The 26,069-nt window shown below is 45.8% G+C and overlaps 2 protein-coding genes and 1 long non-coding RNA gene across 8 annotated transcripts in view; 1 reads left to right on the top strand and 2 right to left on the bottom strand.

Annotated features, from left to right (window-relative positions):
• The window catches only part of NEU2 (neuraminidase 2), a 31,900-nt gene extending 11,451 nt beyond the window's left edge, over positions 1 to 20,449 (bottom strand). For both annotated transcript variants that reach the window (XM_027878358.1, XM_027878359.1), the window contains exon 1: positions 20,316 to 20,449. In XM_027878358.1, the coding sequence (XP_027734159.1) occupies positions 20,316 to 20,398 (83 nt within the window). In that variant the 5' untranslated portion in view covers positions 20,399 to 20,449. The remainder of the gene's footprint in view (positions 1 to 20,315) is intronic.
• NGEF (neuronal guanine nucleotide exchange factor) overlaps positions 1,853 to 26,069 on the top strand; it is a 48,183-nt gene continuing 23,966 nt past the window's right edge. The window contains exons 1-4 of one of the 4 annotated variants that reach the window (XM_027878353.1): positions 1,853 to 2,126; positions 9,734 to 9,793; positions 12,517 to 12,888; positions 16,207 to 16,321. In XM_027878353.1, coding sequence (XP_027734154.1) covers positions 12,621 to 12,888; positions 16,207 to 16,321 — 383 coding nt within the window. In that variant the 5' untranslated portion in view covers positions 1,853 to 2,126; positions 9,734 to 9,793; positions 12,517 to 12,620. Of the gene's footprint in view, positions 2,127 to 9,733; positions 9,794 to 12,516; positions 12,889 to 14,939; positions 14,959 to 16,206; positions 16,322 to 24,992; positions 25,182 to 26,069 lie in introns of those variants that run through there. The other 3 variants (XM_027878354.1, XM_027878355.1, XM_027878357.1) reach the window with 3 other exon arrangements.
• Positions 20,953 to 25,068, bottom strand: LOC114054836. 2 transcript variants are annotated; one of them, XR_003570595.1, is made up of 3 exons: positions 24,818 to 25,068; positions 22,289 to 22,442; positions 20,953 to 21,483 (listed from the first exon to the last, which is right to left on the bottom strand). It is a non-coding gene; the product is annotated as an uncharacterized LOC114054836 (long non-coding RNA). The 2 variants fall into 2 exon arrangements; XR_003570594.1 differs by having other exon boundaries at positions 20,953 to 21,452.

The raw sequence follows: 26,069 nt of genomic DNA, 5'->3' as shown, positions 1-26,069 counted from the left end.
AACAAGGTAATAATAATTATGAATAAAACAGGCAGATGTTAATGGCAGAGCTCTTTGGCAAATAGAGTTCACTGGACAAGGAAACATTCACTGTTTTCTTTTAATGCCAATTCTAACTAAGGAAAAGAACCTCTGAGCACATTTGAGACCAGCACCTCGCTATCCTTATCAACTGTAGGAGCAGCAGGCAGGAGGAGCAGGTACTCACTGGGCACCGTTCACACCCCACTGACTCCAGTTACGTTACTGTTGATTTCCATGAGGAGGAGTAAGCACAGGATCCTCTGCCGAGGTCTCTCTCCCACTAAGTCATAGTCTTTCAAAACTTATTTCCTCACCTTGTGGAAAAAAATTGGACTAAATCAAAAAATAGTCCCTGAACCCAAAGCATAACAGCAACACTCCACAGCCTGTAAGACCTGTGAGCCTTCTGACTTTCCACGGTGAGTCGTGGGTTTGTCACAGGGGAGCTGCCTTACCCTGGGAGAGACAACACCCAATAAACAGCCTGCCCATCATACACATTATATTTTTCCATTTACTTTGCCCATTTGGAACAGAAAAAGAAATAAAAGTACTTTATTTTTGCAATAAACTGAATGGCACAATCTATGGGAAGCAAAGGAAGAGAGGTGGTAGGATTTACACACAAAAAGGGGACTGTAGAAGTAGGATTTATTTAGCCTCAAAATAACAACACTGAGAAGGAGTCACTGGAGCAATTTACTGGCTGGAAAAAGCAGTAAAACCAGAGTCCCCTGCTTCATATAGTCTGCAGTGCTGGGACACTCAGATAAGCCAGTCTGAAGCACAAGGCTAGCTAGATTCACCCTGGGCAACTCTTGCAACAGAGAGGAGCCCGAATTCCACGGCATTCCACATTCCCCAGTCCTGCTGGCTCTCAGACCAGGAGTGCACAGGTCTGATGGTGACCTTGATTAATCATTACAGCATTAATTGCTGGCAGCCCTCTATGGCCAGGCCCTCCCCTGATATAAAGGGACACTGACACTGCTGACCATGAAACTGTGATGACTGAGCCCAGATTAACCCAAGCTTAACTCAGGGAACATGTGGCTTTCCACACTCTAGGCTGGGCACACAGCTGCATTTTAAAAGGAATAGGGTAATGTTGAGACCAGTTAATATATTTTGAGATGAACAAGGGACTTGGCAAGTTCAGTGAACTTCAAAAAGAAATAAAAAACAAAGGAAAGACTAGCATCAAATTCAGCATGAGATGTGATGCTTCTTGTCAGAGTCAATCCAACTGCAGGCTGAAAAATACCAAGTGAGTTATCCGAGGATGAGGGAAAACTTCTTTCCTAAGTATAGCACTGCACAGGTATCAACAGCAATCACAGACTTGTTTGTCTTCCTTTGAAGCACTGGGCCTAAGCTGCCCCCAGAAGAGGGACATTCAAATCATAGCAAGCAAGCAACTTGAATAAGAAATCAAATTATTTCAGGGGAGAAAATTATAACAGGCATTTGGATGAACTGATCCAAAAGGCCTTAAAATAAAAACAGGTTGGTACTGCTATATCTGCCCCAGTGCCCAGGTATGTGAATACGCATGAAATTAAGAGATGGCAATCTAAAAATAGTCATAAACATTTAGGTCTTTTCATCTCAACTGGCTGTAAATAATGTAAAGCAAGAGCAGTTTCTGAGCCAGTGGGTCTTAAAAGTGTAAGCAAATGCCATTTACTGTTTCCACTTATTTGAGTTTTCATATTTGGACTGAAGTTTCACCCGGTTGTTAAAGATTTATATGGGAGGTTTAACAATGCCCTGTCATTAAGCCTTGGCACAAGCGGTGCAAAGGACATTCGGGGCATATTTGTACTAACTTATCTGGGTAAAGAGAAAGCTGTGCCTTTAAACTGTGTTTGCTGTGACTCTGGAAACTGAGCAAACAAAGTCTGAGGGAAACTTTACTCTCAAGCAGAACTGACAGGAAGGTACAAGGACTGAAGGACTGCAAACTTCTGTAGGACATACCTGCCTCTGGATTCACAACTGAACTGCAAATCTCTGACTGCTTGGGGGAGCTTAGCTCAGACTTTTTGGATGTACCTCATCCCGATGGCAAATGAGAGACTGGTTCAGCCCCTGAGTGTCAGGTAAGTAAATTCCTGTTCTGGGGGGATACTGAAAGAGGAACAAAACCTCAGGCCACAAACAAAGGCACAAACCCAGTGCCCAGGAAAGAACTGACTTTGCTGTACAAGCAAAGCCACTCTGAAGGAGTTCTGTGATAGCCAGGAGAGCACAGCTGTGACACTGTTGAAATACTGGCTGACAGAGAGGAGAGACACCACTGGCACAACTTGACAGGCAGCAAACCCGTCGCAGGGAGGGAGCGTGGTCAGAGCCTGCACAGAGCGGCATTAATGTGACCAACTAAACAGCAAACACCCCCAAACCAGCCAACCAAACCGTGGCTTTTACCAGGGACAGGGCAAGTGGTGATTTTTCCTGGCAACCGTTTATGTGTGATCTTGCTTTAAAAAAATATACAAATGAAGACAGGAAATGTGCAAAACAGCTTGTTTTCCTCTTAACTCCAGGTTGATCCTTCCCGTTAGCCGATCTTTCCTTTCACTCTCAGGAGACCAATTGCTATGAATCCAGTGTGGCTGTGAACTGTCCCAGCAATTACGTATATTTTTAAATGCACAAAGTAAACAAGGACTCAGATTTCATAGAACAAGACAGCTCTTGAGATCCTAAACTATCAATGGATTCCACCATTATAGTGGAGCTGTCCCCTCCAGATCTAGTTGAAAGCAGGAAATTGCACTAAAATAATGAAGAGTATTTTAAATTCTTTGCTGACCCTGCAAAAAAGTACTAATTGGCTGACATCTATTTTAAGAGATGGACAGAAATTTTATTCAGGGCTGATTTTTTCCAGATTCAAATTGGGACTGATAAATCCAATCCACTTTAAGACCAACTGTAAATACAGGAGTATGTGTGAAACACTGCAGTAACTGCCAGAAAAGAAGAGCCCAGAGATAAAGAAGCCATTGTCCCACACTGTTGAAATTTGGAGAGGACATTTGCAAGACAATATAAAATTCTTTGAGTATAAAATTACCATCATCTCTCCCTGAGTATGTGGCCAGTGCCTGGGGTTTTCACTCAGATTTTCCTTTTGAAAGTAGCTTGTTCTATGATTTCTACAGGCAATTATCATTTTTCCCCCAGTAGTGCCTGGAGGAAATATTTCATGTTTCCAAGCAGCACCCCATGGAAGCTGCCCCATTAGACCTAAAATAAGGAAAACTGACAAGACTCAGTAAAGCCTAAAACAATCTGGAAATGGCATCTCCTCCCTGCCTTGTCTTTCCTATCCAAAATCATCTTTCAAACAGATGTCTGTGAAAAACAGGTCAAGCAGGTTACTCGATGTGCAAAACTTGCACTTTGCTGTTCCAAAAGGGAGCAATTCCTAAATCAAGAACCCTTTTTTAGGAAAAGTTGCAGCCAGTTCAAATGAAACTGAGGAAGAACAACAGGGACACTGAGGAATTACTAATCTAGAAAAAATGCCTGCTTTTCACCTGGGAACTGAAATGTATAAAGCATCAAATGAAAAATAACCAAAAAAGAATAATCAAAATGGTTCATTTTTTCCTTTAATTATAGTATTGTCCAGGGCCCTTTGAACACATTAAGCAATCTCATGTCATGCTCTTCTACTTACATGAAGCTCCTGCTCAAGTAACTCAGAAGAAAAAAGGCTGTGGAAGAAATGTAGGAGTCTTCACAAACTATGATACACCAATCCCTAGTCTAGAGATGGGGAACTAAGACTCAGGAACTAAGACTGCAGCAGAGCTGAAAAATTACATCTGCTCTCACAGGACCCGATCCTGGATCCCATGGGATTCACTGCCCCCATCCCAGCCTTCCTCTTTCTGTGCTTAAAAACTGGGGATGAAGAGGAGGGTAACAAGGGCTGTTAGAAGGAAAGATCCAACAGGGAAAGGTCTGCCAGTCTTTCCTAGCACTTGGGTGGAGTGAGCTACAGAGTTCTGGTTGCAGACACACTCACTTGGCCCAAAGCTGGAGAGTCCCTGTGGATGCACATGCAGCTGGAGCACTCCCATAGCCCCTGTTCTCAGCAGGGCTGTGCTGGCCAGGGCTGGAGTTGGGGGAGGGTTGGGTGGGATTGCCTAAGCCTTGAGCCAGTCCCTCAGAACTAGGAGAGAAGGAGCTTTGGTCCTGAGAGCTTCTCTTCCTGCCAGGTCCTCCCGTGGGGCCCAAAAGGAGCCCTCCTGAAGAGGAAGTTTGCATCAGCCCACGGTGTTTGCTGCACCGTTTCCAGAGTTGTGTATCAAGTGCTTTTCTGAGTTACTAAAGGCACTTGCAGGCAGAGTAACAGGCTGTAAGAATAGTATCAGTTTATGTCAGGCTTGAAATTAGCTGAAATTAGCTTGATGTAGTTGACAAGGACAGCCTGGCATAGCAGCACCCCAAACCTGCCTGGGTTTGCAAGCCAGCAGTAACCAGTCTAACAGTATTCTGGTGTCGAACTGACTTCTGGCTCCCTCACCAGCAGATTCACCAAACAGGCACTCCTTGGACCCTCCACCCAGTAACCACTGAGGGAGGAAAAACTGAGAGCTCTATGATCAACAAAATCAGCCTTCTCTTTCCCTGCTTCTGTATGAAAGCTTTCAAACAAAAAACCCTCTGAGTTCTTACCTCTCTGCAGTTCAGCCACCAACCCCTGCTCATTTCTTCCATAACAAGTGTCTCAAACACAGCCAGCAAATCTAGAAATAGAAGTGGGCATCATTATATTTTCCCCCAAGAGCAGTGCAGGTGTTGTCTGCCTAAGGGACACTGGGCCAGTCTGCTCACTAACTAGTCTGTCTTGAAAAGCTTCAGCCAAGACATCTGCTGATCCTCCTTTTCTAAGTACCCTGGCATTACTAAACCTCTCTGCCTTCAGCCAGGAATTATACCCAGGACAGTGGTTCTTGTACCACGGTTTTGACTAAACTGTTTCATTGGAGACTGTAGTTCTACACCTGAGTAACTGAGTCTCTTTAAGTGTAAGCTGTTATGTTGCATACACAGGCCATGGCCAGAAGGCTTCACATAGCTGACAGAACAAAAAGGAACGAGGACCCACAACTCCCATATGCAAGCCTGTAACACAGGGGAGATCATCAGCCAGGCTGCTGAGGGCCTCATGTGCAGACTTGCACAGTCCATTGGTGCCTTCTGCTGTGGGGCTCCATCCTGTGATTGGCACCTGAGCCCCGAGCCGATGCTTGTGTGCTCCCCCCAGCCTGGAGATGCAGAGATTTGCTTTTAATTATTCACTTTTCTTCCAGAGATAAGCCTGGAAAAGCCCATGAGTTTCAAACCACAGCTACTTAGCAACAGTTTCAGTAGACTCTTCTAAGCAGAAATAAGGAATGGGATGGCATCAGGGACAACAACATTTCATAAACAGCAGGAAAAAGGAAAGGGGTTTCCTCTAGAGCCAAGAGTTCTTGTTAGTAGAGAGATATGTCAGTGATGTCAGAGGAACAGGATGGGCTTTATCCATTTCACTTCCCAGGACTCTCTCAAAATCTTCAAGCAAAGATGTACTTTCAACATTGCATGTGTAATAATTTAAGGAAAGGAATAGAAATAAGGTCAGATTTTAGTCTAATTAGTTCTAAGAGCTTATAATAAACCCCAGAAAGGCTTGCAGATTTCCACTTCTGCTCTTGTGTATGCTTTGCAAATGAGGCTGGCTCCTCACAGAGGGAGAGCACGTGTGTGTTTGTGTATGCATAGATATAAACATACACACACATGTAGAATAGCTCCAGAGGGGGAGCTCTTTAACATCTTAGCCATAGCCCATGGCTACATCTACTACATGAGACCCAGGGGATGAAGCATGGAATTTAATGGGATAGGGCAGGATCACTCTCTGAGATGTGTGATTTGATCAGAGGTGGCAATTATTACTGGCACACAGGAAAGCACATCTTTTTAAATAATTGATTTTGAATTGCAAAGACTCAGTAAATAGTCAAAAAGAGAAATCATGCTGCAGCAGAATATACAGTTATCTGGTGTTATTTTTAAGCATATATTGAGATATATTAATTAACACAAAGTAGCTGCTATAAATAGCCCACATTTCGCACAGAGGGAACTGTGGGAAGGCACATATCCTCTTCTGTTGTTAAGTACCCAGTGTAGGACACGCTCATTTTGTGTCCATGTTTACACATGTATGCTTACCTCTATCCAGAAACCTTCCCACAATGCCTGATTTAATTCTGGAAACATTTTTAGGTCCAGCGAGACCATGTGAGTAATTTTTAGCCATTTTACATGTACTGTTTCTCCCTCCAAGCCCTGTTCCCTGGGTCTCATGGTGCCTAAAGCACATGGATTGGAGGCTGTATTAAATGGATCCAATGGATTTATTTTTAGTCCCTGAAGGGTTTCTAAAACAGGTTCTCTGTAACATATGTGCAAGACGTAAAGGGGTTTTTTGTCACAAGAGTGTAACGAACTGCATAATTCTGTCTTGGTTTTGCTTGCTATAAATAAGGTACCAGCACTAAATCATGGCAATAGAACCATTCTGTTAACCTTCCTCACCTGAAAGACTATCTCAAAATTGGAGTGTTGTACTTTGATTCTGTTAAGGCTGGTTAAAGAATTCAATCTTATTTGCATAATAAGAACAAAATGTTTGATTCCTGGAAACCTGTGGAGTCAAATTATTTGATATTCTTTTAGCCAGCATCCCCTGACCTAACTGTCTAGTTTTCTCTGGCTTCTGCTGCGAACCTCTTTGATCCATGTCTCACTTTTTGGTCAGTCTGTTCTCATGTTCCTCCTTTTTGTCTCCACCCCTGTGCCTTAATCAAATAATACCTTGGCCTTGTACCTAAATAATTGAAATTCCTTTGTGAAATGTCATGTAGCTTGCTTTGGACAGGGACATAGGCTTGACTGTCTCTTGCCACCACCTGATAGAAAGGGTCAAAGATTGTTAACACTTCCAAGGATGGTGATCCCGACTGGTAACAGTGAAAGCGTTAAGTGTATGTGTGGTCAGGCAGTTCAGGGCCCGGAGGGCTTTAGAGTAAGGTGTTCCCATGGCCAGCTGCCTGTGCATCCTTCCGCTGGAAGTCAGCCCCCCTGGAGCAGGGCTGGCTCAGCACCTCCCTCACAGCGGCCCAAAGTCTGAGCCTTCCCTAAACCACTGATGAGGCCAAATGAATTCACAGCTACATCTGCTGAGAGCTAAATCTGCCAGAGCCTGGGGCTGAGTCTGTGGGTGTTACTATTCCCCTGACTCAGACAGAAATATCTCCCGATGCAAACACAGGCCTGAGCCTGTGCGGCCCCCGAGCCTTGGCAGGGCCCTCCCACGTGGCACTCCTTGAGGGATGACACTCCTTGAGGGATGACACTCCTTGAGGGATCGGCACCCACAGGAGCAGGAGTGGCCCATGAGTAAGGGCTGCTGCTGGAGCTTGGACTGTGCTCCAACCTGGAACAGCTGGGTTTGCCTCATTACCAAGCAGAGTGAAAGAGTTTAGAGATGACATTTTAAATCCCAGGAAGATGGGAAAAAGTCAATGCCTAATGCATGAGCAGGGATGTAATGGGGGACTGATGGGGGTGGGAGGGAGAGGTTTGTTTTTGGTTTGCACAAGACTTTTAAAAAAGCATTTTAGAAAGAAACTGCTAAGATGCAGCTAAATCAGTATTTGCATGTGCAGTCGGACTGTATTTAAAGAAGAAATATTAAAGGAGCCATGTTATCTGTGAGGGCTTGAAGTCAAAATACTGTCTTAAAAGAGCTCCATCTGGTTCATCAAATATACATGAAAGGTGCATCCCTACATTCAGCATGCAAAACCTTCCAGATGAGTCATTAAGAGGGCTTTTATACTTGAAACAACTTCAACACATAAAAAGGAAGAAAAGATTATAAGACCTTTTGCCTTTCTATAGCATAAACCCCCTACAGCCAAAGCCAAGACAGTAATTCCTGTACTGAGCCCCAAAACTAACACACCAGTGGGTAACTCAGTGTGGGGGTTCACTGCCCTCGCTGGGTGGCCACTCAGACACATCAATACTGTTATCTTGTTCCTGTGGTGGTGAGGACACATTATACAATCTGACAAGGGCAGTTCGTCTCCGGTGACTGGATGTCCCTGTATAGGCCAACCATGCAGTCAAGTTGTGTTCACACCAGTTATTTCCTGCTTTGAAACATCCCACACAGCTGGAGATTTCAGCCTGTCTTAATATTAATTAATCAATCTTAATTACCCTTCCAGACTGGGCAACAGCATTGTTTAAGATCAGCAAATTGAGCAGTTTTCATTCCAAAATCCTTAAGCATTCTTTAACTTCCTTACCAAAGTATTTAACACTTTTCAGTCAGACAATACACCTCCCCACTTTGAAGGGGAATTAGGAATTTAACCAAGGACTGGATTCACCAGCAAGCAGAGCCACTAGTGTCATCCCACTGCACCCCTTCCACTGCAGGGTAGGCTGATTGCAGGGACCCAGATAAGTTCCCCACAAATGATTGCCTTGTGGCAGTGAAGGGGGGCGACCAGACAAAACCCTCCCAGAGACAGGGGCTGCAAGCTCAGGGCCAGCACCAGGCACAGCAGAGGAGCCCGTTATCAGGGGCCACAAATTACCAGGGGCAGCAAAGCATCCAGGATCCAGCTCAGCTGCCTGCTTGGCTGTGCTGCAGCCCTGGAGAACTGCTGCAGAGAGAGGGGTCAGGGCTGTGGAGCACCACAGTTGGCAGGGAAGGAGGTGGCTCTTTCCAGAAGCTGACAGCATGTACCCCTCCTGCCTCAGCAACAGCTGGGGCAGCCCCCCTGACTCTCTGGGGTTGCCAGCCCCCAGCAGCTCCCTCTGCCACCGGGATTGCCACCACTGGCAGACCACACAGCCTGCCCCTGCCGCACACTCTGCCCTGTCACATACCCTACCCTGCCACACAGCCTGTCACTGTCACACAGCCTGTCCCTGTCACACACTCTGCCCTGTCACACAGCCTCCCTCTGGCACGGTGCCTGCAGCTGTGCCTGCCTGGCACAGCATGGGGTGGGCAAACAGGGAGTGATGCTCAACCAGTGCTAGAATGTACCTCCTGCTTCAGACTGCCAGATCAAACTTCCCAGAATAAACCCATTTGCAGGTCTACACGGCTGCAGTCTCATTTTTCAGTCTGCATCTTCTGCTACTAAAACCATGCTTGAGTAGCTCTGATTAAAAGTCACACCTGATATGCCTTTCCTACACCTGAGAGCCTTTGAATCCCTATCACCCACTCTCTTTGCACAGCAGGGACCAGCAGTTAGTCCCATTCACAGCCAGACCACACCTTGAAAACACATCCAGTCCCACCCTGCCAGCAGTGATCCTTATTTCCTGCACACATCCACGTGTCCAGGTCCACACTGCTCTAGGAACCTCGGTCCCTTATACAGTTTTTAATTACCATTTTACCCAGCATCCCTGAGTTCAACTGTTCTTGTACAAAAGTCATGGCATTTGCTGGTAAGTGCCAGTTTTTTCCATTGGCAAGTAAAATTTCTACCCAGACAAATTCCTGGAGGCTGAATTATGTGTGAGTCAAAATGCATATCTCTGGTGTTCTGTATGTGCATCACGTGCTGTTTTCACTGTTGCCATCTTTCTGTTTTCCCTACAGACTGCTCCTTTGGTCTCCATGAACTACAGGGAAGTATGTTTACCTGCAAAGCACATCCAGGTGAGTGGGGGTGCTGCAGCCATGTGATCTCAAGGTGGCATGGGAATATACTTGGGATGGGTTACTCTGGATGCAAGGCCTGGCACTCACCTGTGATTATCAGAGGTGAACACCTTCTTAAAAAATGCCCTGCAAACAGTCAGACGGGGATTGTTATGGTCCACACCTGCCTGAGTCATTCATTTTCTGTCCCTGAATAGCTTGACTGCTGCCAGAATAATGTAATAGCAAAGTTGAATGCTATTAAACTCATCCCTAGTTTTTTGATATGCCTGAAAACTGCAAAAGCCAGGACTATTTGATATCAGTAAATGGCTTCTCGATAATTTCTTAGAGTATCAGTTTTGGAATCAGAAGCATTGCCTTCAGAGCTACATTCTGTTCTTGAACTCTTCATCGAAGAAATTAAAAAAGCAATATATATTGTTTATAACCACCTCAATAAACAAGTGTCCCCTCTGCCTCTCCTGGAAAACATGGAAGTCTTTCTCCCATCCATTGCTATATTCACTTCTGGTCAGGGATCCTGTTTGTCAGGGACTGTGCGGTAGCCTGTCAGCAAGCTGATTGTTTGGGATGGGCACCTTCACTTTTCTGATGGGCCAAAGGAGGAGTATCTGGCAAAGATAACCACACTAGTTTGACAGGGCTGCTGAACACACACTTACGTCTTTGAGCAACCCAGCTGAGTGTTGGAGGCTCCTTCTCTGCCAAGGTCCTTTATAAAAGCCCAGCAGTGACATCCAGGTACTCCTGTGTGCACCAGATAAGTGAAAGGGGAAAACAGTCTTCTTCATGCACACATGAGAATCTCTTTGCCTAATGATCCCCTTGAATATTAACATGGTTTTGAGCATGCAGCTCCTGTGAAAACTTTAACTGGTGAGCAGTTCCTGTGAAGAATTTAACTCATTGTTGAAGAAAACACCAGCAGCAATTTGCTAAGCACTGCAAACTATGTCAGTATTGCAAAGGCCACGAGAGAGACAGGTCTCTGCACCAGGCTGAATCACGTGGACAAAGGATGGCCACTCAAAGCACACAGGAAATTTGATAGAGAGGAGATTGTTACATGTTCATCTCCTCGAGAGACGAGGCATAAAACAATCTATAGAAGAGAAAGAAATCAAAAACTAGCGATTGCTGGAGTTTAGGGTTAAGAAGCTGTAATGCTAATTTTGGTCCCGTTAACAGACATCGTCCATCACAGTTGCAAGGATCAAGCCTTTGGGGCTTTAGTCTTGGGACACTAAGAGAGGCCCAGGAAAAGAAATAGCCTCTTCTTTCTTTTCAAACTGTCTCCAACAGCAGCTGGTTTTATTTTGCTATTCCACAGAAACAAGCTTAGTGAATCTTCTATGCCTCAGAGTCATTTACAAACCAAACTTAGCACCACAACCAATAAATGAGTCCTTCATACAGTTCCAGTAACACTGGAAACAGTCCCAGAGCAACCACCAGTTCCAAACAGTCCAAAAGGCTTGGCAGAATTGAAGTCAGGATCCAAATTTAGCAGTTGTGAGCTGCATGCTGTGGTTCAGGTTATGAAGGGAGAAAGCAGCTCTGTAGAGCCAGGAAGCTCATGCCCAGAGCATGATTTCAGGTAGTAACCCACCCTTTATAAGGATAAATCACAGGGCCTTTCAAAATTTTGGAAAGCAGATGATTCATAGATGATGTCCCAACCGTCCCTGATGTCCCAGGGTCAGCTGGAGTGACCCTGGGGGCAAGCAAGGGAAAGGTTTGCAGCACACATGGGATCATAGAGATTGCAGAAAACCAAGAACAAAAATTGAAATGCTCAACTTTCTGGAGTATCTTGTGTCTTGGATATACTGTAATGTAACAAATCAGTGATATGTGTAACTGCTCAAAACAGCATCTAATGACTAATCCCTAGCACCATTTTATGCCCTTCTCTCAGCCAGCTGTCAATTTTATAGTCACATTTCCTATACAGCATGTCTTTCTACTATTCATGATGGCCCCCATCAGTCACAAAATCACATTATGTACTCAGAAGGAATTTGACAGCTGTAAGAATTCAGCAGACAAAGGAGCAGCGAATGCTTAAATAATCAGTTCCCATTTTACTCACTCTTGCAAAGGCTGAAGGATCAATTTGCTGTTTTGCTGTTGGAGTGATTTGCCTCCTAAAAATGCTTGGGAGTGGTGGCACAGTCCATGTACCGACACATGGAGTAGTGGGACCCTTGTGCTGGTCCCCATGTCACTGAGGAGGCACACTGGCACTTGAGGGCAACTCTGGGAAAATAAATCAAGTCTCTGCACTACATAATCTTGTCTCTTCTGCCTTCACTTCTTGACAGTTATATGGATTTCACTTCACTTATGTGCGCGGCAGGAGTGAGCACTGTTGATAAGTATTAGAAGGCAAGCAGTAAAAGGCAATAATTCATCTATTACAGGGAGAAATACACAGATTAACAGAGCTTTCTCTTCAGCTCTTACTTTCTGTTCGGTAACAGTTTCACCCTCACAAACAAGGACGTGACCATTCACATAGCATGGAAGGACAACCATGAGCAATGTTCAGAACATTAGAATAAGGCTTGTAAGGTGATGATCTCAGAATGATCTCTGAAAAAAAGTCCTAGGAAGTCTTCATTATCCTTAACGGATGATGGACTATGGCCTCTGAACTAATCAGAACTTTGTCCTTTCTTCTCCTGTTTCGTTGTGTTTTGTTTGTCCATCTACAGCTCTTATTCAGATACAGCTGATGGGGTTGTGGAGGCTACCTGTCTCCTGCTGCTCTGCTGCTGATCCATCATCTCAGTTGCCATAGAGACAAGATCTGGAAGCCATGGATGAGCATGGGAGAGAAGCCGCCCACAGGCTCTCCGCTGGTGGGCTCTGGCAGGGCCTTTCTCGGCAGGTACTGAGAGAGTCAGGGTCGGTCTCTGAGGGTGAGGAAGAGTCAGCAGGTGCTGACCCAGTGGCTCACGAGGGGGACTTGCCAACACATTACATTGCCATCCAAAGAAATTCCAAGTACTACCGATCCATGAGGCTGCCAAACAGAGGGAAAAGAAAGGCTTCGAGAGAGGCAGTGCACATGGGGCGTGTCACAGGTGAGTACTGACCCAAACAGCATTATGCTCCCCTTTGCAGTGAGATTGGGAACTCTAGGGGTCAATGGGAATAAAAAAGGGACGGGGAAGGTAGAAAGCAGCTCAGCAGTCAGCACATTACAGAGCACCCCTGCCCCGTGGCACAGATGGCAGAGGGGTGCTATCCCTCTGTGCTCAGTATGGAAATGTGACGTGGTTGGACGTTTAAACAAGTTGTGGCAGAGAATCTAAACATATGTGGGCTCTGCACTGCCACCCCTCTGCTCTCTAAAAGAAAAATAATTTACACATTAACTTACGTGAAGCTTCCTTACATGAAGTAGGGACTTCTTTAGCATCCAGAAAGGACGTATTCCAAAGTAGTGAGAACTATACAGGTAACTGTTTGGCAAGGTGAACGATGTATAGAAAAAAGTCAGCAGAGCCAGAGGGAACTGCAATGGGCTCTTATGAGGGGGGAGCAAGGCTTCTCTGAAAGTGCCTTTACTGCCGCCTTGCACTGAAGACAGCTGTAAGAAACACCTAAGCCCCCTTTGAACTGTGAGGCTGAAATAAGAGGATCACCGTCCAGAACATATATGGATTCAGCCATGGCTTCAGTAGAAGAGGAATGAGGTGGCTTCTTCTGAGTATGGACAGTACAGTGCATGACTGCAAGGCCAGGCTGTTCACTGAGCTGGAACCTTGTCTGAGCAGCTGTCTGTGAAGAAGCAAGAGAAGGATAAGAGAAGTGAAGAGAGCCAGCAAAGGAGCTACTGCGGCACACTCAGAAGCACTGGAAACAGGGCTGCAAGGAGAAAATTTAAGTGGTTTTAATCTCAGTGCTAAATAAGAGTGAACTGAAACTGGGAACACACAAAATGCCCTTTGCTTCATCTGCCAGGTGCTCAGAGAAACTGAACTTTATAACTCCTTCACAGCAAAGATACCTATCCTACCTTCAGGGTATAATCTGACAGAATCAATGCACTGGACTCTGAACTTTGGATAGCTGCATGTGTCAAAATGATGCACCACTACTGATGTTCAAGCCTGAAAGCTATTGCTTTGTTATGCAGCAGTAAAGCCACCGCTTCAGCCCCTGAAAGTAGACCGAGTCCTTTAAGAAAACAAAGAACAAACATCCTCCACCCCAAAATAGGTTTGGGAAATGTCCCCAAGAAAATAGGTGTCTCTGCCTGCCTTGCCAAGGGAACCATGCTGTTCCAGCAGTATAAAGGCCCATTCAACCCTGTGGCATGGACAGGAGGAAAGTTCCCTCCCTTTTCCAAGTTTCCAAGCAGACAGCAGCATAGCAAAGAGCTCCTGTTTAATATTCTGCTACTGTTGCAATGAGGTTTGTGGAGAAACTGAGTGTCGCCGCTCTCCACCCTGCGGGTGCAGACAGGACCCGAGCAGAGCCATCCTCTCCCCGCCTCCCTAGCAGGGCTGCAGAGCGGGCACAGCGCGGACTCGCCCTGCCTGCTGCTCGCCGGTGGCACAGCGTCCCAGGGCTGTGAGGAGGCCTCACCCCTGCGACCTGCTGCTGCCACTGCAGCCGCACCAGCACAGGAGGACGCGCCTTCTCCAGACACCCGCAGCGACACGGCATCGGGACAGCGGCTCGGGAGGACATCCCTCATGTCTGGCCAGTGACATTGAGGAAGGGCAAGCTAAAAGAAGGGCTTCTCTCTTGGCAGCTCCTGAGAGCATCCACAGGGGCTGGCCTGCGCTTCTCTCCCACCCCCTCCCGGTGTTACTGCTGCTGAAACAGGATCGCTTCCAAACAGGGCTTTTCCTTCCATACCTGCAATTGTTCAGCAAGACACACTGGGAACGTTCTTTTTCTCCATCTGTACTGCAAGACCTGGGCTAGGAGCACTAGCTCTTCCTCCAGGGTGACTGTAGCAAGTCCACCTCAGACTTTCAAATTCAGCTAGGACTGTGTGAACAGCTCTTCTACTCTCTCCCTCTACTTCACTGGTTCCATCCCCTCTCCCCGAAACTGGACAGCGCGTGCTTCTTCACCAGCCTCATTTGTAGCAGGAACTTCTGACAGCATTTGCTGACGTGCATGGAAGCAAGGGATGGGTGAGCTATTTTATCTTGCCTTCCAACCCATTTGAACAGCAGCTATCCAAGAATATGACTCAAGCTCAAATGTTAACCTGTTCTCATTCTGCTTAGGGAATGACTGGAGGGGAGAAGGAAAGAAGAGAGGGAAAGATATAGGGGAAAAGACGAAGTAGGATACAAAATGAGAAAACTAAAGACTCAGAAGATCAGATCACAAAAAAAAAAAAAAAAACAATTTAAAATAATCTAAATTCAGCAGAGGGAAAGGTTTTTATATAGGCACTCTTTGCACCAGCCCAGCTTTGGCTTATAGCCTAGGAGCTGTAAAACATAATAGATGTTTTCCTTTAACTGGAAAAAGCAGTTGTTGGGGGTTTTTTTAAGCAATCTCCTCGGACAGAAGGATAAAGTGTTTAAACTATTCAAAGTGAGTAACTCAAACTACTTTTTCATAAGCCCTTGGCACTAGTTTAGCAAGCTTTAAAATTCTGGATGTCACCCATTCCCTCTGAAAACTGATTAAAAGGGTGCATCAGAAACCAGCCTCAGAGCATTGACCTGACTGACTGTGCTGTCACCAGTTTGAAATGCAAACAGAATTATGACTTAGACCAAAATATTTCTAATAAAAAACAACAAGGCCATATATCAACAAGCCTCAAACAACAGGAGGTTTCATTTGAAAAGTGAGATGCATCCTCTCCTGCCAAGTACTACAGTTGTAAGCCATGGACTTAATACAACTTTGGCTGCCTGTGAAGGGATCAGAGGTTCATCTGAGGGAAACTGGAGAAGCAATTAAAAGTAAAGCTCCTGTTTCGCCCAAATCTAACCTTGATTTATCCAGTAAACTGAACATCTACTGTGTGCCTGAAAGCAGAGCAGTAATGAAGCCTTGACTTGGGAAACCAAATATTGGCATGCACAGGCACACACAGATAAACCTTTTCTGCTCGGTGGATTGCACTGAAAATCACTCATGTTGGGACCACTTTGCAGTGGTGAGAGTGCTACTCACATAGGTAAGAACTGACACCGTATCTCCAGCTTCACCTTTTCTCAGTTCTGACATAGGCTGTACCATCTTGCACTGTGCAAGCTAATGACACTTTGACCTTGTTTGAAAATCAAAGCTAAAATGTAACCACCTTTGTGTCTGTGGTCTTTCTGTTGCCTTTGGTGTAAGCAAACAACTACCTACAGTAAAAGTAAATTAAAAAAATAACTGTTTTAACACCCTCTTGGCTTTCTCTTATGTCACAGGTTCACTCAAAAACAATGAACCTGTCAAAGAACCTCTGAATGTTTTATCTCATAAGGGATCAGCATCTCCAGCAAACTCTGATAAGACAACGTTAGATGAAGTGTGGATCCAAAGGTAAGAAGGTTCCCACTCAGGGAATTCACTGTGCCTCCACTGAAAATTGCAGTCAGAGTGGTTTCAGATCTGGAATGCTTGTGTGGGGAAGGACAGCTGGACAAACTGTAGCTCTGATCCCTGCCTTCTCACCGTGACTTGTGGTGCTGCTTTCAGTCTTAATGATACATGTTGGTTAGTATTACTGTCACAGTATAAAGGGCCTTGTCAGTATGGGTCTGGAGAAGGCAGTGAAGGAAAAAGAGGGAACAAGAAGACAGTAGGGAAGGTGGGAAAAGGGGAATGTGATGCAGATTCATCCAGAGGTATAAGCGAAGTAGGCAAACTGCCTTAAGCAGCTTGTTAAGAGAATAAGGAGAGCCTGTGGGCATTTCGTTATGGAACATCCCAACATCAGGGTGATCCCATTCTTGGCCTTCATAGAGAGCTCTCCTGAAGCCTGTTGTACAACCCCACATAGAAATCAGGATTTTATAGCTGAAGAAGTAGCTACAAAGATGTTTTCTGAAGTATTCTGACTTTCTGTTTGCTGTTAACTTTGAAGAACTGAGAAGCCACAGAGGCTTTCAGTGAGGGAGCCCTTTTTGGTTTAAATGCCTCAACAACCAATGTCCAGGAAAAGGCCCTGATCCCACAATCTGTAAAGGTACATACATCCCATAAATCTACCCTCACCCTTGCTCTATTGCCGCTGCAGCAAGAGAGAGGAGCAGCTACCTAGCCTTACATTTTCATGTATGACTGAGGTATTCTCCCAAACTCCCTCCCCAGCTCCTCACCTCTGATGTGTACAGCTGTGAGACAGTCCCTGCTGCTACTGTAGATGATTAGGCTGGAAGCAATAGGCCCCTGTCCTCTAAGGGTGCATGCATCCTACTGCAGCTTCTGGTCCTGCTCAGTGACACCAGCTGTGTTGTTGCAATGCCTAGTGCATTCCCAGGCACCTTTCCTTATGGAGAGGACTCCAGTAAAACAATTTTAGCCAAATGTCAAGTTGGGTTTAAATAAATTAATTGCCTTGGCTAAAACTGATTGCCCTTTGGCCATAAATTGAGCAGATGAAACTAGACAGCCACAGTCTGCTGTGATGTCAAACCCATCTGTCTTCCTCTCCTTACGGCATAATCATCACGGTCAGTGTCTGGCATCCTGACACCGGCACTTACACAGCTCTGAAATGTGCAAATCCTCATTCTCCCTGGAGCTGGAAATGAGGAGCCTGTGCTGGGACTCAGTTTTATCAAAGATGCTGCTGTGCAGAGCTTGACACGTCAGTACAGGTTCTAAGTCATGTGTCTGCTGAAAGCAGGCAGTGCTGCTGAGCAGCATCGATGGTCTCTTGAAACTGAGCACAGAGATTTGACAGAGAATGAGACCAGAGTTCCAGCTCAAACTCAAGCCATGTCCTCTACCCTTTTCCAAAGATCAACTGTAATTTATGACAGAACCAAGGGAGACTAGAAATCTGCACTGGGGAAGCCTGCAGGAGCCTAAGAATGTTACCATTTCTTACAGTAATCCCTATTATCTCCCTTCTATTGGAAAAGAAGGCCATTATGCAGATAAGACATCAAAAATATTATCACTGGTCTCAAGACATGCATTTAATCTCTCCCCAAAAGAATAAATCAGAAGAATAAAGCATTCTTCTGAAAGCAGAACTGGCAGTTCTGCATAAGGGACAGTGCAGGCACCTATGACCAGCTCTGGAGAGCTCCATGGAGTTCTCAGGAGTGAACCACGCCAAGGGCAGGTGGAGCATCAGTGCTGCATCTCTTCAGAGTCAGCAGCATCCCACAGCAACCTTCTAAATGCTGGGGCTGGGCAGGCACAGTCCCTTCTCCTTGCATGAAGATAACTAGCAGGTCTAACACAAATGAGCTCTTCACTGGCAGGGATGTCACTTCACATACAGCCAGGCTGCATAATTCAGGGCAGGAGGTAAACACAGCTGGGGAACATAGTAAACAGCTCAGGAAAAGGAATTGTCATGTACATTGTACTCAGAGGGGATACAGTCTTTGATTCTAATCTGCGTGTCTTGCAAAGCTCTGAGAGTAGTGGAGTAATTCAGTGATCTCAGAACAATGATGTTTGAAAACGAGATGTCCTCAAGCATTATTGCTGGTGTTCCAAAATCTGCCATGCACCCTCCATAAGAGCATTTTTATGCTCAAGTGGCTCTTTCCCCATGACCTTTTTCCTGTGCCATCTCCAGCTCCCCCTAAGCTCTCTAGAGTTCTCCACAACACCCCAGGGCTCCCTCTCAGGTTTCCACATTGTACAAAGATCCAAAGCCCCACCATGACGAGCTGCTTCCCAACACCAGACCTGCCCTGAGCTCCCAGCACAACCCCTGCTTTCCAGAGCAACCCGAGCCAAGGCCCTAGAAGGAACCAAACTCAACAAAAACTGCTCTTGCCCACTGTGATCTGTTCTGCCAGCTCCCCAGTGCCAGCAGTTGTGCAGACTGAGATCACAGAGGGAAACATCCACCCAGAGTGTCCATCCACAACTGCCAGCTGAAAGCAGCTCCCACAGAGACCAGAAAATTACGCGTTGCAGACCCTAGAAAGGAGATTCACTGACCAGTGTCTACCTTATATTGCCAGCTAATAGGATGTTCACTTCTCTCCCTTTCTAGTACAATACAGATATTTAGCAGCATGACTGCATTATTTATCTACCATTTCCCACCGAGTCAGATTCCAAGAATGATATGTTTTTATTATGGGCCGCTAGGTACATTGGAAGAGAAATTCAGTGTGACATTTCAGTTTGCAAAGCTCATGGAGAGATCACGGGGCTCCCAGTGCAGAGCAAACTGTTTCTTTATGCTGCTTATGACATCTCCAATTCGAGAAACAAGGGTCATCTAAAAATCATTTGATTGTGTTTGATCTGAGCTCAAAGAATGGAAGTACTACAAGAGAGAATACAACTAGTCACCTTCAGCAGCAAAATGGAATCCAGCTTATTTGAATTCATGCAAACACATATTAGAGAGGAGCAGTACACATGTGAAACAGCACAGCACTCTGAAAGGTGCTCGTGTGAGTGTGGGTTACTATCCCTTAGCCCAGCACTCTTGGTCCTGGGCAGCAGAGGGCACTGCTTTTATAGCCTGATTTAACCAGAAAAGCAGGGAAAACCTTTGGAGAGGCTTGGAGCTGGATTGCAAAAGGCCTTAGAAACTCATGCAGTTTTCTTCTAATTATGAAATTTATTTATTTATTTCTTATAATCGGTTCTTCTCTGTGCTGCCAGTGGTGCTTCAATATGCAAGTGGTAAAGTCAGCAATAGCTGGTGCAAACACCTCTTGACCAAATCCTTAAATTTTGTTGCTCTTCAACAACGTTTTGCTCTTTTAGAGGTAAATAAAGACTTTTTTTCCCCCTATCCCTTTCTGATCCCAGACTGCATCTTAAAAAGTCTAAGGGTAACTGCATTTGCAGGGAGAAGTATTTTAAAAATTAGTAAATTTCCAGTAAAAATAGCCACTGTAGGTATTAAAATGTCATTAATGCCATCATCTCAAATCTCACAGGATCACACAGAATAGCAAGCAGTAACATACACAGTTCTAATGAAGCATCCTTCCAGCATGCAGCTGATGGATCCCAATCCCAGTCTGCCCCCCTATTGCACACAGTCCCTGCTTGCCTTGAGTTGGTCATGTTTTCATTACTGTGCAAGGTGTAGGCTTTGCCCTGCATGTCTCCCAGTCTGATCTGCTTCAGCTGGACTCCTCAGCTCCTCAGTCAGTCTCTTTGTTTCACTCCTTCTCTGTCAGCTTCGGCTTGTAATTCCCCACACAATTTCCTCAGCCTGCTATTTCTCAGGCATCTTAGTCCTCTCTCTTCCCTGCTGCAGCTCATATCTCAGCGTCCTGTTGTTCTCCAGGCTCTTCACCCTTTGGCTGCTCATACAATCTTAGTATCCCACCCCTCCTCCGAGCTCCACTGCCAAGTTTTACAGCCTTTTCCAACTCACCACTTCCTGAAGCCTCCAGCTGTGCCTGAGTTCCTCTCTTCATAGCAGTCTCCTGGTCCAGAAGTAGAGCTCTTCCTCCCCATGCTTGAGTCTTGCCCCTTCTGGTTCTCATCATGCTGACTGGATCCAGCACTGAGGATAGGGAAGAAAGGTCTTTATTTGTATGTTTATGTATTTATTTGTAAATATTTATTTATACCTGAAGAGGCCTTCATTCACAGCACCTACAACTGGACCAGGCAGCTCTTATAGCCACAGTATCAGAAATGATCCTCTCAGCCCTCAGCAGAGGACATGTCCTCTCCATGGGCAGCAGCTCAGGGATTTTAGGTGCTAAAATCTAAGTCTGAAGCTCGTGTGTATTGCAGAGAGTGGAAAAGGGCTTATAATTCTATGGATTTTCTTAAGTCTGGCAAAAACACAATCCTGGAAAGTCCCAAAATTTCAACTTGTGTATCAACAGAAACCACAGCTTCTGGAAGGACAGAACAACAGGTTTTCTGTTTTTCTTTCGTAGGGATCCAATAATATTTTCCCAAGTCTAATAAATTGTTAACTGCTTTTAATATATAAAAAATAACTTGTCAATGGCAAAGGGTCAATAAGTAAAAATGTAACCCTGATGATTATGAGCACCAAAAGGTTAAAAGTACCTAAAGGTAAGGATCTTATAAATGAAATTTCTGAACATTTTTAGTTATTGGTAAGCCCCAACAGATATAACTGAAGTACTTTGATGAGAGCTTAAGGAGGTTCAGCAGAACAGATATGCTCTTATCCCTTAGGATCTAAAAATACTAGGGATGAGGAGTTCTGCTTATCTACCATTAAAAAGTCATAAATCAGGAACAAAAACTTCACAGACACACCCATTGCCAAAATCACTGCTAAAAACCATACATGAACAGAGGGAACCTGAATGAACCTGAGGTATGAAAATATCCTTGTCTAGGTATAACATTATTCAAATCTATTATTAACTTCACACTTCTCCATAAATTTGGTTAGTTCAGATTAAAACAGTGCTTCTTACCTCATCTCGTGGCCTTTCTTGGTGTGAAACTCCCACTGACTAGAAGGGTTTGGGGAATTTTTCATGAATAAGATTTGCTGGACTGCCTCTTCTCTATTTAGTTTCTAGAAGAGAAGGTCTCATTTCTAAAAATTGCTATAAGAGAACATTTTAAAAATTCATTTCAATTTAGTTTGAAAACAAGCTCTTTGCACAGCTTTATTCTAAGGATTGCTTTTGAGTTGAAATGCACATAATAAATCTTAATTCAAATGATTACTCATTTTTCAAAATTACTAGTGCCTGAAAATACAAACCAAGATTGGAAATCCATCCCCCAAGCATAACTTAAATGAGATAATGGAAATAAACTAATTATAAACTCACACCAATTATCACATTTTAACATAACCATGGACCAGGTCAGCCAACATTTAAAATCCTTTCTGACAGCAGTACAGTGAAGCTGGGAACAGTCTGTAAGCACATGAACCCCTTCCCCGCAGAACAGACGCGAGCTCAGACCCACTCCCCTTTGCCCACGGGGGGCTGAGCCACGGGGCTGCTTCGTGGCCATAGAGCACAGCCAGCAGGGAGCATTTCCAGTGCCTGTGTGCTTCGGGACCCTGAGGATTCCAGAGACAGAACTGCAGTTTGGTCCGTTGGAGCACTGTGGGACTTCTGTCACCAACAAGAGCACAGGGCACGCAGCACTGCTTGTGCAGTGCCGGGGTAGGGTTTTCAACCAGTTGCTTCGTTGTTCTAGTAGTCAGATTCTTTCTTTCCCCCTACGACTGGACAGGGAATTTTAGGATGAATTAAAGGGATTTTGGTGAGAAAACTGGTTTGTCATCAGGAGATTGTACTGATTTTGATAACTGGGGGAAAGCTTTTTAGGCTCGGCATCAAATTCTTTATTCTGACAGTGAGAGAAAAAAAAAAACCTCCTCCAAACTCCTACCCGATGGTTAAGATTAGGTGGAGTAGGAACTTCTCAGGGCTGAGCCTGCTGTTCCACAGCAATGTAAAAGGATCCCGGGTGGCAGTGCCACGGTCCTGCCATCCATCTGCACATCTGCCACCTCTGCTGTGCTGGCACTCGCTTTGGGCTCACCCTGTAGTGACACCATACACACAAATCTGGTTCTACCAAAAAAATGAATCATCTTCTATGAGTTTAGCTGCCCAAACCTGTTCACTGAGAACGAGACAAACTTGGGTGAGTGCTGGCAGAACAGCAGAGGTAGAAATCTGCCTCAGGGGGTCAAGTGAGAAGTGGAATTGAGCAGCTAGGTCAGCTTAAACTGCACACAAAGTCCTAGCAGCTGTGGAACTAGGGAGGAAGAAAGGGGCAGTTCTGTTGGAGCTGCTCCAAATAAATAGTTCAGTATTAATGATTTCAAGTGGTATTTGGTGAATTAGCATTCGCCAAGTTGAAGCACCTTTCCCAGTGACCAGAGAAAGCAGAGCAGCTGCAGGAAGAGAGACTGACTTGTCCTGGAACAGGCATGTGGGATGTGAGGGAATGACACAGCTGTGACTCTGACCTGGATCCTCCACCACCAGCATGAATATCCCGGTCACCAGACCACTGTGACAGAATCACTTGATTGCCTGCCTTTAGTTTGCATGACAAACTTTAAAAGCTTTGTTTTGTCTCCAAACAGAAAAGCACGATTTAGAAAACCCCAGGACATTTTGTAGGACAAAAATATCTCCATCTTGATAAATATCATTTTTTATTCCAGTCCCAAGAGCCCTGGGAACACTCTGTCACTTCACTTGAGAGAAAAAGTATTTCTCACGCACTTGTTCTGTTTATGGACATCCTCTGCATGTCAACATAAAGTACAAGAATAAAGCTGGAAAGGAAGAAAGAACAACATCTTTGAAAGACCAAATTGCAATTCAGAAAGGAAAAAGTCCTAAAGGAAGGAAAAGTAGAGTAATGGTCATTGCTACACAGTGGAAGAGCTCTCTGAGACAGGAACATACAAGCTGCGGCCTCCCATGGCCACAGGGGGCATTTCACTCGCAGTTGCTCTCACCTCTTCAGAGCTTCCGATGTTTTTATTATCATTAGTACTTCCAGTGATATTTTCAGATTTTTATCTTGGACCAAAAGTGATATTATGTTGGGAAAAAAAATGAAGGAAATGGAAGACAGGCAGGATCAAATTTCAAGACAGTTATAGGATCATGAAAAGATGCTTTCTATTTCTGCAAGTTTTTCACAGCATGACCCAGACACTTTCTCTAAAAAGAAATTTCAATTTGCAACAGATTTAACCTTGGGAGTAAAGCAATGTGAGGGGTTAGAATCTGTTAAACTCTTAAAGCATACTTCTGAAAGAATTTTTTTTCTTAGTAAATACACTCAAAAGTATATTCAGATATATATTCATCCTAGCAGTGTCAGTAAGAGCTTATGCACTGATTTCCCTTTGCCTATGAGAGAGAACTCCCCACTGCTCTTGGCCCTTTCGTTTAGAAAACAGTAAACAACATATCTGGTTTTCCAGATTTCAGGATAACTAAAGATCACTTCTTTTCTAAGAAAGAAGCTTTTTAGCATCCCACCCACTCACTAAAACCCTTGACAATATTCTTGCCCTGGCAGCAAGCCACCAAAACATCAGTCGTTAGGCAGTCTCTGGCGCTTTATCCCTTCCACAAGGTTTTAGCCGCCCCCTCGCTCACCTCTCTCCCTAAACCCCTAATCCCCAGCGTTTAATGGCTGATAACCCACTTTCATCCCATATTGACCATCTACACAGTGACAATCTCAGCCCCAGCTCTCAGGCTCTCCTCCTCCTCCTCTCTAAGCACAAAGCAGGCTCCAGCTCTCCCCCTCACCCTGGTATTTCCTTTCGGTTTTCTGGTGCTTCCAACCTCCTGCTCCGGGACTGGACATGAACCGGACTCAACAGCCTTCTCTGAGCCTTCAATGACATTTCCAGCTGTTTTTCTTTCACATTCTGCTTCTCAGTGACCTAATGACTGAGCTCTCCAGTGTGCCAGATCTAGATCTAGTTCACATAAGCTGAAGGACTTTTTCTGGACATACCATCATGTACTGATTAGAAGCTATCCTGCTATATGATTTAGCAAAAGCAATAAAAAAATGTTAAAAAGGAAACCATTTTACACATACAGACCAATACACAGATTTTATGCTGTTACATAAATTACCTTACCATGTACAGAAAAATCACAGTTATTTATGAAACAGGGAGAAAGCTCTGAGCACAAGGAATAGCTGAGCACTTTCCCTCTATTAACTCCTCAGTTGCAATGTGGTGCAGACGACGATTTTTTTACTGAGAGTTATTAACGTGTAGGGAAGAGCTGCACCCAAACTGTCCACAAGCACTCCAACTGAGCCGAGGGTGTAACCGTACTCTGGAGCTCAAGAGGATTTATCCCTGAGGCGGAAAAACAATTACCTGAACGAAGACAGATATAGATCATTGAGTACCAAGATACTTACTGCCTAAACGAGGCAATATATCCTTATGGAAGTAGCGACGCTAAGGAAAGGGAGACGGGAGAAATGAGCGAGCGGGTGCGAAGCCCCGCCGGAGGAGGAGAGGCGGATAGCGGCCAATCCTGTGGGGTAATCAGGGGTGCACTTCCCGGCAGGAGGGATTAGGCTGAGTTTCCCAGTTACGTTCCTCCATCTCAGGGTTTCGCCCCTGGAGAAGAAATGCACCATATGCACCAGATCTGGAAGCAGTTCAGGAGAGCCCCCCTCTCCCACCCCTTTTTCTCCCTCAAAGCCGGCGCCAGGCGCACATAGGCAGAGGTGCCGGGGATGGGGGGCAGCGCTGCGCCCCGGGGCTGAGGAAGGACAGGTCAGTGCCAGGGCAGGACCCCTGCCCGCTGTGGGGTGGCCGTGCATGGAGAAAAAGGGCTGGGGCCGGTGCATGGGGTGGGATGGGGTGTGTGGGTGCTCTCTGGAGGAGGGTGCCTTGCTGGGGAGGAAGGGAGGGGATGGAAAAGGGGCTTCCCTGCATCTGAGGAAGCAACCTCTCTGCAGGAGCGCAGGGGGGATGGAGGTAGGGGTGCCTGTGAAGGTGGGGGGGCCCTGGGGAAGGGATTGCTGCCTTTTGGGGGGGCCCCTGGGGAGGAGGGAGTCATCCTCCCGGCGGAGGAGGGACCTGTGCTGGAGCGCTGGAGGGGAGCCGGGGGGCTGAGGAGGTCTCTGCGGGCAGGGGTGCCGGGCCTGGGCTGGGGGCTCTGAGAGGGGAGCAACGACACGTGAGGGGTCTGTGGGGGCTCGGAAAAGATTTTGGAGGCGCTGAAAGGGTCTGCAGAGGGGGCTCTGAGAGGCTGGGGGGGAACTCTGGGGTCAGGTGAGCGCTCAGAGGGCTGAGTTTGAGGGGCTCTGAGGGAGCGGGGCTGGGAATTTTGCCGGACTCTGAGGGGTCTCGGGAGGGATTTGGGGAAGGCTGAGGGAGCTCCGCTGGGATTTGGCAGAGCTCTGTGGAGCCTCGGAGCAAATCTGGGAACGAGGAGAGGGGCTGCAAGGGGCTAGGAAGGCTCTGAGGGGGTTGCGGGAGCCCGAGAGGAGACTCTGAGGGGAGTTTGAGGGGGTCTCTGTGAGGAAAATCTGTGAGGAGGTTCTGAGGGGGGGTCTGAGGGGAGGCTCTGAGGGAGCTGCGTGGGGGTTTTGGCGGGAGAGCCAGAGGGGGTCGCTGAAGAGGTTTCGGAAGGCTCTGAGGGGATTTTGGTGGAGAGCC

The sequence above is a fragment of the Empidonax traillii genome, unplaced genomic scaffold (assembly GCF_003031625.1).
Source record: "Empidonax traillii isolate 1590-97213 ecotype Southwest subspecies unplaced genomic scaffold, ASM303162v1 scaffold40:size2234952, whole genome shotgun sequence".
NCBI lineage: Eukaryota > Metazoa > Chordata > Aves > Passeriformes > Tyrannidae > Empidonax > Empidonax traillii.
This window is presented reverse-complemented; position numbering and strand designations above follow the sequence as displayed.